General features: G+C 40.3%; 1 protein-coding gene across 1 annotated transcript; it reads right to left on the minus strand.

Moving 5' to 3' along the window:
- Positions 1-1,352: 1,352 nt before the first annotated feature.
- Positions 1,353-9,796, minus strand: LOC119736242 (probable phytanoyl-CoA dioxygenase). The gene is made up of 9 exons (XM_038210281.1): positions 9,692-9,796; positions 9,257-9,394; positions 7,729-7,878; positions 6,150-6,253; positions 4,935-5,054; positions 3,457-3,523; positions 2,855-2,967; positions 2,120-2,222; positions 1,353-1,496 (listed from the first exon to the last, which is right to left on the minus strand). Exons 1-9 carry the CDS (start codon positions 9,794-9,796, stop codon positions 1,434-1,436), a joined length of 963 nt encoding a protein of 320 aa, XP_038066209.1. The 3' UTR covers positions 1,353-1,433.
- Between the last annotated feature and the right edge of the window lie 2,780 nt (positions 9,797-12,576).

The raw sequence follows: 12,576 nt of genomic DNA on the forward strand, positions 1-12,576 counted from the left end.
AAAAAGGCTGTTTGTGCATTGTGGGTACTGTCAAAGGGCATTTGAGACAAACAATGTGCGTTGTCACAGGTTATGAATGCGCGCAGTTGGAACTCCGAAAAGGCTTATTAGAACATAATGCTCATGGCATGCAAACATAATTAAGAAATAAAGGAGCAATCCACATGTTTTGGTTGAGAAAATTTAATACAAATTTCAGATCTCTTTGAAAATTTGAAATACAATTTATACAAATGTCAGCCATCCATCGAAAATATAGAAGTTTATTTTCATATTAATTAAAAAGTAATAAAATACTCAATTTGTAAACTACGGAGTACTGTTTGAGAATATGACATTGTTCAATATTGCTTAAAAGATATTCCACTTAAAATACAGCAACCTTTATTATATATCGTCACCGACACCACGAACTAACACTCAGTTGCGCGTGAGTGCACGGTACGCGTTATTTTCATTTTCATGAACACCTGGTAGTGACTCCACACATTGTCTTTTTCACTAACTAACACTGATCTTAATTTCACTAGTTGAAAGGTTTTTAATTCAATTTATGCGTAAGTTCACAAGTATACGGATAGATTAAATTGTGTGAAACCTTTCAAAGCGTTTTTCTCCAAATTGTATTTCCGCAACAAGCTTGAGTTTTAGTTCGTGAATGGGCGCACGCACACCGGGTGTTAGTGCGTGAAACCGAAATTGTTGATAACACGGTTTTCACAAACTACAATGTAACACCCACTAGCATGTGAGTGTTAGTTCGCGAAAACGGGTGACGATATATAAGACGACCAAGTAACTTTCAGTAGAATGTGATTGGTGCTGTTATAATTTCAACAAATACTGCATGGTTCTCTAAAACTCTGGAGATATAGGAATAGCCGCCGTTCGCACATGTAATGATAGCAAGTTGCGTGCAACGTCACAAACCAGAGAGACTGACGAGTTATCCAGTGCGCTAAGCGTAACCATTCCCATGGGAAACCTCTCTACTGTCATCATGCATCTTAGCCTTTAGTCAAGTCCCACGCGCTTACCCGGACACGTGGCGCACCCCGGATGCTGACACGTAAAAAGACTAGTACGAGCGGCGAAGCCGCGAGGGCCTTTACCATCTTGTGGAGAACGCTTATGTTTTTCTTTACATTTGTCTACCGATTTGGTAGACATGCATAATGCATTCCCCGTTGTGAATTGACCAATGAAAATGCAGAATTACTAACGTAAATCAGCCGTCGTCTAGATGATTGGTTTATATTGCTTGATTTATATTACGTGAATAAATGAATAAGTGATTAGTTCCGTGAGATAGTGAAGGCCCTCGCGGCTTCGCCGCTCGTGCTAGTCTTTTTACGTGCCAAAATCCGGGGTGCGTTACGTGTCCGGATGGTCCTGGTATAGGCGCGTGGCACTTGACTAAAGGCTACATGCATCTAGGCCCTGGACCACGCAGGATCATAGATCAGTGGGTAGAACTGCCCTTCCATCTTGTCTCCCTAGAATGTAAAAGACAAAAGCAGGATGTCAATTTAGTTTCACCTCCAACATTGTTTTTTATAATATGCATTTTGTTCAACTCTTTTAGAGTGCTAGTAGAGCAAACTACATGTAGATGCATCCCACTTTTTTCCCCCTCGGGCCCTCGCCACGCCCCTTATTTTGAACCCCTCTTCAGGAATGGTTCATGGACCCCTGACTATGATAAGGGGTTGAAATCCTGGATTTCTCAAGACCTTGGCTGAGGTGTTAAAAGTCAACACATACCGAGACTAAGGGCCTTTTAAACTCTTTGCGTATGGTGAGCTATCATCTCAAAATGTCACTCCTAACAAACGTATTGACTCCATACGATTAAAGCAATTACTTTTTAACCTTAAGAGTAACTGACATACTGTAGCGCCCGAAATCAATGGTTCCATATAAAGCATTTTGCTTGTTCTAGCTTTTTTAGAACAAGACAGATACATGTATGCATAATTGTGATTGATGTATGCCATTCGAATGTCGGGCTTTATTTTGACAAATTTCAAATATCCATGCCCATAGCTGTAAGCATGGAGTTTTTGGACACACATGATTTTCTATTGATACAAAATAAACAAGGTTCTTTTCCACAAACCTTTTTGATCAAGTTGGTTCCTTTCAGTAGCGGCTCATCTGAATTACTGCACACCCCATCAGCGACGTAGTTCACAACACATGCGCGGCGAGAATACTCCGACCTGATGAAAGTAAAGATGTTATTAGTTTTGATGCTAAACCTTTGGTCACATTCAGATAATGAGAGTTTTACGGTTGCACATCAGCCAATGTCTATGTTTCCAGTCAGTGATGTACATGAAGCTAATAATAATAATAATAATAATAATAAAGAGCATTTATAATGCGCCAAATCCATCTTGATTAGATGCTCAAGGCGCAGAGAAACAAACAAATAAACATGAACATCAAAAACAGCAGGGAACAAAAGTACGCACAAATGAAAATACATCAATATGAAACAGTACATATGAGAGTGAAATCAAACTGGATGATTAATGAAATGCTGTTTGGAATAGGTGGGTCCTCAGAGCACATTTAAACTCATGGGAAGTAGCACTATCACGAATATTTTGAGGAAGTTTGTTCCATAACATAGGTCCAGCATGAGAAAATGAACGGTCCCCCCAAGATTTAATAGTTTTAGGCACAACAAGCAGGGACGAATTTGAAGACCTGAGGTACCTAGCAGGGTTGTAAGAAATCACAAATCTGTCACAAGTCTAGTCCAAGTCAATTCGCAAGTCCAGTCACAAGTACAAAGGATGAACCAATATACACATTTAGGAATGTCTTTGTGCATTGGGGGACGCACCTGTTGGGTTTAGATCCATGGACCGTCAGCGGGTGGTGGATGCTTGCCTGTCCTTTCTTCAGGAGGCCGTGGACTGGCTTGAAGTTGGCCCTTTCTTCCTCCGTCAAGATTGTCTGATGAGTGGACAAAAAGTTACCATTTGAAATTGTGTTTAAAAAAATGATTGTACTTTCAATGCAGACTCTACCCGAGGCCAAAAGATCAGCATTAATACGATTAGTATCTTCAATTTGCAAGATGCGATACTCTATTTCGATTTTTTTTTCCAATGATAATTTTGCCCATCACCCACATACAGTGGCGCAGCGGGAAATTTTTCATTGGGGGGGGATGGGGTTGTCCCTGAGACTGTTGGTTTAAGCCATGTCTGGATACAGCGGGCCACCTGCAAACACATTTATCGTCAGAGGCCTGGCTACTCCTCCCTTCTCTCCCCTTTCCCTCTCCCCCCCCCCCCCCCTTTCTTTTTTGTCATGGTTTTTAACACCCCTGCCAAGATCTTACATGGCAAAGTATGCAGTGCTTATGGAATTATTGTAACTTGTGGAAGGGCAGAAAAAATAGTTACCACTGTAGTTGATGTGTTTATGTAACATACGTACCTCAATTGAGTCCATATCTTTGAAGTTGAAGTCAGTCACGGGCAGGGGAGCCCCATCCCTGGTCCATCTGGGGGAACAAAAATTGTCAGACCAGTTTTCATATGAAGCCGGTAATAAGCAATGTACAGCTACTTTTGGCTTGAGATTGGCGCACGTTGTGTTTTAATGACAGGTGTAAAATTTTAATTGGGATGCTGTCATCAGGTTGGCAAGGGAAACATTGCGATAGGATGGGTTGGTTTGGTTTGAGAGTAATGGATGTTATAGATACAGTCTTAATACTCATAACGCCCCTGTCTTTTAACTTCTTCTTCCTTACAAGAGCAGACTTCATGGCTGAAGATAATCGCACAGCCAGAAACACCCGGGCGAACCCCTTCTCTTAGCGATAAGTGTGCTGGGTTCTTTAACGTGCATTATACAAAACACGGGACCTATAGCCTTGGTCAAGGCGCTAGTTGTTATTCATCCGGCCGTAACGCGGTAAACAATATCTTCGCTAGCGCTATGCATGCAGTCATATGTCTATGCATGCAGTGCATTAAAAATACAGCGCGAACAGCGACCTCACGCGGCCACTATTGTTATGCAAATCAGTTGGACCCAATCTAGCGCCTTGGTTCAATCGTCCACGTGAGGGTTTGGGGGTGGTGCTCATTGTATTAATAGCCTTAGCTGACCTTAAATATCGTTTTCTTATTGGTTGATCGTTGCGTGGAAACTTGCATAGTGAAACGTGGCACCGTACATAATTCATACACGTACACATTGTGTGTCTCTGCACACGGCACCAACATGACCAATGCACAAAAACCGTGGTTCCTGTCAGGTCTGCAAAAGGCGAATAGCTAGCTGCAAATAATTTGATGACATCAGGATTTACCAAGGTGTGATTGGACACTTCACATATTAGCCCCACCTACACTTATCTGTATTCGCATACGAGGTCGTGCGCTAGAAATCCAGTGCAAAATAAAGAAAAACATAAGCTTTTGCCGACGATTGAAACAGGCATGCAACTTTTCAGCTGATCAGCTGATTTCCTCTTTTTTGACCTCCCATGTGTGCCATTGAAAATAGAAAAACACTGTACAAAGTCTGGGAAAGATTTGAATTTCCTCTTTTTTTGTGATTTCCCAGTTGCATGCCTGTTGAAACCAAGGCGCTAGATCTGGTCCAACTGATTTGCATAGAAATGGTGGCTGCATGAGGTCGCTGTTCGCGCTGTATTTTTAATGCACCGCATGCATAGCGCTAGCGAGGATATCGTTTACCGCGCTATGGCCCGGATGAATAACAACTAGCACCTTGACCAAGGCTAACAGGACGTCACGGCTTTACGTCCCATCCGAAGGACAAAGCAATAACGGTCAAGTGTTAGCCGGGCTCGAACCCAAGCCACTGTTGCCTCTGAAACACCAGAGCATGAGTCTTGTTCTTAACCGCTAGGCCATGTCACTCCACTGTACAGTCCTTACCTGTGCGATCCAGGTACGTACTGCAGGCCGCCATTATCCAGTGTCTGGGCATCTAGGGCAATGTGAATGGTCAGGTGAGCCATGGGCACGGTCCGAGTCCAGTAGGAATAGTCCTGATGCCTGGCAATTCAAACAGTTATAAGTGTGATTGACGTATCAAATTTGGAAAGTATCTATCATGACAACAATTTCACTGGACACCACTCAAAGTTACGGTAATTAAATTAACATTTTTTAGGACAAGATAAGTTTGCGGTAGCACCATGTGAATAAATCTCTTTTGTGAGTTTGTGTGGTTCTGAAAAGAACCAGAGGGACTCCCACACCTACTCACATACTCACAAAAGAGATTGATTCACATGGTGCTACCGCAAACTTATCTTGTCCTAGTACCTTTCCACCATGCAAACCTTCAAATCTCATCTAACATTTTTTAACTGGAGCAGGGTTTGAACCTGCAACCTCCGGCTGGTTCGGTTCCCCATTTTGTCAATAATGTGTTTCTACAAGGGGTGCTAGTCAGATTTAAAGGGAATGTACATCATTGGCTTTTGCTTTATGATTATCAGAAATGAACTATTTGAGAAGTTAGTATAATAGATCAAATTATTGTTGCACTGACATGTTTGAAGTTTTGTGTTCGGAAATGCTGGAAAAACCAAAAAAACCCAAAAATGTTCAAGTAGTCTGGTTCCCTGACTCCACTGAAAATTAAATGGATCAATTTATAGATGCCGGAAAATTGTACGGTAAGGGAACCAGTCTAACTGGCCTGCCCCCATTCATGAACATGCAACCAATAGGAAACAAAATTTGGACTGAAGGAAAAATGGTAAATTTGAAGCAGCAGTTGAAAAATAGTTAAGTTTACCGTTGGAAATGTATACAAGAATACCATTTACTTGAAAATGACTTCACACCAGGATGCTTTAGACTGTCATTTACCAACATCCTGTAAGGTATTTCGTAAAAACTTGGTAGTTTTATTTTTCGATGCTGGCAAATGTTGTAATTTCCCTTTAAAAGGGCGCTAGTAAGCCATAAACCTGTCTATGCCATGTAGCCAGGGATCACGCCCAAAGTCAGGATGCTAGCAACATTAACAATGCTGCACAAGGATAAGGCTTTTTATTACCATTTTCAAACCCTTTGTGGGTTTTTTTTCTGAATAATACTTGAATTTCAAATAGGAATGAGCATGGCAAGAAAACTTACCAGGCGACATTGCCTCCACAATGGGGTGGCTTTGCAAAGAGCTGGTCGTGCCACAATCTGACCTTCCGCTCCTGATTGGGATCCAACAGCTGTGAGGCGGGGACCTGACGCAGGGGAAGGAAAAATTGATTAAAAAGAATTACAAACCAGAGGTTGAAAGCACAGTCAAAATAGGCAAAAGCAATGGTGCCACAAAGATGTGAAATGTTCCCCTAAACCCAGATGCTTATCAACAGTGCTTCGAATGAAGATAAGACAGTTTAGGCCAAAAAAAAAAGTCTCCGGTTTCTGGTATGGAGCTTGTCTAAAAAGTGGTGCGGCGACGCGGCTTTTTTTTTTTTTTTTACCCGACTTTTTTGCTTCAAATGTCGGCTGATGACTGGAAATGGTGTCCGACTAAACTTAGTGCAAATATATGGGAGTCCAGAGAGGCCACATAAAGCTTATTCTCGATCATAACCCCATCTAAAAACACGTTGAAATTGTGCAGCAGCAGGATTCCAGTCAAACCAGTGAGTTTGGCGGTTTTGAGACATCATCTTTCATTGAAAAAAAAACTTTTTCATTTTGCCGACGCGCATGGCTACGGCGACGCGCGCGCATACCAGAAACCGGAGACTTTTTTTTTTTGGCCTTACTTGATATTTTTTTTAAAGATTTTTTCAAATGAAGTTGTCATCGTAAATATGTCTAACGCCAAAAAAAAAAAGTCTCCGGTTTCTGGTATGCGCGCGCGTCGCCGTAGCCATGCGTGTCGGCAAAATGAAAAAGTTTTTTTTTCAATGAAAGATGATGTCTCAAAGCCGCCAAACTCACTGGTTTGACTGGAATCCTGCTGCTGCACAATTTTAACGCGTTTTTAGATGGGGTTACGATCGAGTATAAGCTTTATGTGACCTCTCTGGACTCCCATATATTTTTGCACTAAATTTAGTCTGGCACCATTTGCAGTCTTCAGCTGACATTTGAAGAAAAAAAAAGAGTAAAAAAAATAGAAAAGCAGCGTCGCTGCACCACTTTTGGGGCAAGCTCCATACCAGAAACCAGACACTTTTTTCTTTTTGGCCTCAAAAAAATACTGACCAGTAAATTTTCAGAACATAATTTTGCAACTAAGGTGACTTTATTTATTTGTCTTATATTTGTCAAGGTGTATAAAATCAAAAAGTGCCAACAATTTGGAAGGCTATTTAGCTGTTTTCACCCTTGTGACATCATGGACTTTCAATACGCATAATTTTGCCAAAAAAAGCATATTAAAAAATTAAATGTCATTGGAAAGGGAGAGACTAAAAATTAAAAAAAAATATTTTTGACCAGATGCTCGGAAGAGTCTGTTTCAGATGCATCTCAAATTTGCTTTTAATATTTCATTTCTAAATTATTTTACAGCTTCACTGTGCTCTCTTTGGCCAAAGTAATAAGCCTCTGTACTGATGACGTCAGGCTTTGTTACTTGTGTGCTTTTCTATGGGGCTTCAAAACCATCGTCCCCACCAGGCTCCCATAAGAAAGCACTCATATGTAAACAAAGTGAGGCGTCATCAGTACAGAGGCTTATTAAGGCTCATGAAATTACCGCAATATTTGGCATGAAGCAGAGATCATGGAAGCTCGGCATCAGTCTCCAGTGGCCTAGGCAGTGCAGGAGAACATTACGCGGATCGTTGGTCTGATTGCAGTGGAACTCATATAACAAATCCATTCCAGGAAGTTTGTCGTTCTCTTCCTAGAAACATTTTAAAAAAATGAAAGTAAAGTAAATAAAGTGATGGCCCTTCCACTCTGCCCCTTTAATCTCAGGATCAGACATTCACATTTGCAGAGCCACGGTGGAACATCTGATATATAACATGCAAATTTTATGCGACCCCACGCCCAGCCAATTGGTGGAGTCGACTTTAAAAGCTGTGACATCCTTTCAATCAAAAATGTGGACTAAGCTGTTGACAGGTCAGTTTGGATGCAATGTTTTGTAATTTCTGGCTACTGAAGATGAGATATATAGAAAGTACCCCCTGAATGTTCAGAATCTTGAGGTCAAGACACAGTCTTGTTTTGCATAATTAGTCGTGGAATCTACTGACATACATTGTATAGACCCTTGCTTTGCTAGAGGATATTCCATATGAGCTCTGTGCGCCAACGGAAGAGGGCGCCCTTTTACTTAGCAACGACGTCCCATGGGCGGGACATTTAGCTACTGTAGTTAACGCGCACCGTTCCTTGTGTGTGAGGCACGTTCACCAGGGGATTTGTACTATGTACACAGCAAAATTGCAGTCAAGTAAGATGGCGTCGATCGGTCACACCCAGCGGTACTTTGTTTGCCGGTGAGGGGGTAATTGTGAATGGAGCGGATAGACTACCTGCCCCTATGCTTTACTGCAAAATAGTTTAACATTTATATGAACAAGGCTGAACAACTTTGGACCTGTTGTGTCAAGTACATCAAAAGGCCAGTCACAAGTTAATCACAAGACCTTTCACAGTTCCAGTCACAAGTCACAGGGGATGAACAATTAAATGTACCAAGGAATGTTTTGGTCACAGTTCATTTTAAGAACTCAGTGTGTGACTTAACTTGAGATCAATAGACTTGTGACTTTGTAAGGACTTGTGATGGACTCAAAAACGACAACACTGCTTGTAATACAAGTTGTAATACAATGTATTCCATAGTATTACATTGTATTACATTGTATTACATTACATTGTATTTACTCCTTGCTTAATTTATAAAAACCATACAGTACTGGCCTGGGTCCATAAGGAGGTATATAGCAACATGATAGACTGCGTGTTCTTATTCCTCCATGCACATAGTGCCATCAACATGACTATATATGAGGACATTGTTAAATTCAAGAACAAAGTGTCTCATCATCATCATTGTCGGTTGTTGAGGCTATTGTCCTGTCTGTTCTGGGTTGGCCTCATTACTACTCATTAGTATCAGAGAGAAACAATTAAACACCTGTCCTCAGCGAGGGCGCCCTTTACAAGGGCTCTATAGGAAGTAACCGACAGTGGTTTGGGTAGTACCTAAAATCATGGAAATTCAGAGCGACGCCCTACCAAAGTTTTATAATCACTTTCAAACTTACAATAATTCGCTGATAGTCTGACAAGATCTTGTCGCACTGTTCCTCTGACAGCACAGGGATGTTGGTCAGGTAACCATCTCGCCAGAACTGATCCACCTGCTCCTGGCTCAACTTGAAGCGGCTCCAGTCTGCGGGCTCCTGGTGACAATACATTAATTATTAATTATGCTTAATTTAAAAAAATCTGTGTAATTAAGCAATTTCACAAGACTGTTGTTCAAGGTATACCATCATAAGTTTAATTATTGTGATGAAAAAGTAAAATGAATATTGTGCAAAAAAGGAGGAATAAGCATGATAAGGCTATAATTCTTTAACGGACATGCATGTGGAATTAGGAATTATTATTAAATAATCGGCGGTATATTAATTAAAATAAATATTTGTCTCAAAAATCTTCATGGTAAGGTTGAATGACGATCCAACAAGCCAAACCTTAACAGGGTTGAAAAGCCCTCCAAGTGGTTCATGCTTTGTACTCAGGTCGACACACCCACCATCTCCGGACACGCCCCCTCGGCCTCCAACTGAAACTTCCATCAGTCTCGAAGGGAGTCCAGAATTTGTTGCGATTGACAGGTCGGCCAATAGAGAGAATGCAACTGGAAACGCTTGCAGCAACTGATCCAATTGTTAATCATGTGATTGAAGATGATTATGAGCAGCTCAAAGGCCGCTATATTGTGCAGCCACTTTATGACAGGTGCATCGATTATCGTGCATCGCAGGTGCATCGCACGTGCACGCATACCCGCCAATAGGTGGCGCTCTTCATGAATAACAGTGGATGGCGGACAGCTTTTGCGAACGTCCACTTTCGGGTTGTGCCATCATCAGCAAATTTCAGGAAGTTCCGAGATTGGGAGCTCGTACCGGTACCCTTGGTGATCTGATCTGGCTGCCGTCTACTGTTTGAGTAGGGGGTAAGTACTTGTGTTTTTACTGTTTGCTCTTTATAATTTGAATGTGCGAGTTAGTTGGTTCAGCTGAACACACTGACACTGACTGCTGACGGGGCCGGGGTTAATGTTGTGTAGGATTGTAATTGTATGCGGAAAAAAGCGAGATATTATTATCAATATCATAATGTATCATGTACATCATGATCATGATGTAGGGCTAGGCCTTCCATTCGTCGTGAAGAGTGTATGCATCTATCATGTCGACATCATTGTCTACATCATGCTTAAAATAAATGTCTAACGTTACTGCAGTCGTGCAGATGAATCATCTCATACTGCTAACAAATAACATGGCTAATGGGCTCTTTCACAGTATTAGATGATGAGACACGAATACATGAAATACAGATCAATCCAGGGACGTACAAAGTGATCAAACCGCTCTTTTTACAACACCCCCGTCAGATACTTAAATTTAAAATGGGAATTAAAAAAGAAATTGCAATGATTGTTTGTTTCTCTTGACTCTTGTATCTAGACTAGTAGCCTAAATACTGGTATTTTAAATTTTTTTTTGGTTTTGTTTACATGTTAACCTATGGTATATTTAATGTCTTATAATTTTATAAGCTATTGCACATCTCTTTCAGAACCATGTCCTTTGCAATATATTCCTCGACACGTCGAGAATTGTTTAAAAACCTGGATAATAATAGTTGCTGAACTTTTTCCAGTACTTGAATGATAAATAAAACCAGAAATGTCCACTACTTACGTATATTTTGGCTGAAACTGAGGAGACCTTTGTTAGCAGCATGTCAACAAATACGACTGCCTTTTCATTGCCTCATGCATACACATTTTCGTATTAATGCATAAACCATAACGCTAGGATCATCCTAGCTAATTCTTAAGTAGTATTTTATAGTACGCAATTAAGGAAATTTCTACTATTTGTATTTTTTATGCATGTAGCAATAAACTATTCAATATATAGTTGCACAGTCATCCAGGGCTAGCTACATGTATAGACCTAAATTCATGAGGAAACCATTTTTGATCATTTTCCCTGAATGCAATTTGTGCTACTTCCAGAACTGTAAGGTTTTTTACAACCTTGCGGTTCTGGAAGTAAATTTGTGCCAGACTATTGCGTTCCAAGGCCCACTTTCTATTTATTTTTGTTAATGTGGCTTAAAACACATGTATGTAGGTTTAGGAAATTAGGATACCTAATCACAAACTGTCTGAGGCTCCGGTTGTGTTTTTAGTTCTTTGAAATTTTTTTTAATATCATGTCAAACCATTGCATGGCAATCTTCTTTTAAATTTTAATGTCTTGGCCCTAGGCCTAGGTTTGTAATTTTGAGCAGTATTTTCGATATTCTTACCTGCTTTTTCAGTTGTTGCCATGCAAATCTATACAATTTAATTCTGTGTATTGACGTGTCATTTTCATATTTTTTTGTTTTATAAATATTTTTTGGTCGTCATCCTCATTGTATTGTACCGGTACCTCATTAGTCCCCTCAAAATATCAATACCCTCCCCTCTAGTTCCTTAATTCCTGTTGCTTTTCATCATCGCCAGCTATAGGCCTTGGTTATAGCCCGATAATTGTTCCTCATTTGAACTTGAAGGACCAGGGTTGTTGCTTTTCCTACATGTACCGCCATGTTTGAACTCTCGTATGAAGTGTACAGCGCCATTTTTGACTTGATCTTTTGATTTTGTGGTAACTTTAAAAAAACACCAAAGTGGCGTTTTTGTTGAACATTCCTGATGTGTTTATACGTGTAGGCTTTTAAAGGAATACTAAGCCCTGGATTGCGCCCAATTGGGCTACAAAACGCATTTTAAATTAAATGAAATGATGTTCATTGGAAAGAGCTTTTATAAAGTATCTAGGCCTGCGTCCACACAACCATCCTTTAAAAAAACTGGCCGTAAAACAATTCCCCTTTAATGATGATGCCCCTGAAGTACATGTACCTATGTGAGATCAGAGAGTATTTCAGAGTAGGCCTACACTGCATACTACTGATTAGGTAGTACGTTGGGTATGATGCATTTTAGATACTGTACCGGTAGGCCTATTAAATGCAGACTATACTGGTACAACTGCAAAAAAAATGCCAGCTGCCAAAATGAATATTTATAAGGCCAAGTGGAAAAATAAACATGTTGCCAAAATAAACAAGCCACCCACAACAAATTTACACTTTGTAAAATACTGTAATTACTCTGCTAAAACAAAGGAAGACTAATAAAATGAGGCAAACCCAGAAAGGAATAAAAAAGAAGCTTTCTTGACAATAAATGTCTTTGGCCGCAATATTAGGAAAAAGTGTTGATTGATTGTGAGGAAAAGCTGTCCTTTCCTTTCTTTTTTAAACAAGAAGAATTAGGAACTTTTTT

This window comes from Patiria miniata, unplaced genomic scaffold (assembly GCF_015706575.1).
Source record: "Patiria miniata isolate m_02_andy unplaced genomic scaffold, ASM1570657v1 HiC_scaffold_29, whole genome shotgun sequence".
In the NCBI taxonomy this organism is placed as follows: domain Eukaryota; kingdom Metazoa; phylum Echinodermata; class Asteroidea; order Valvatida; family Asterinidae; genus Patiria; species Patiria miniata.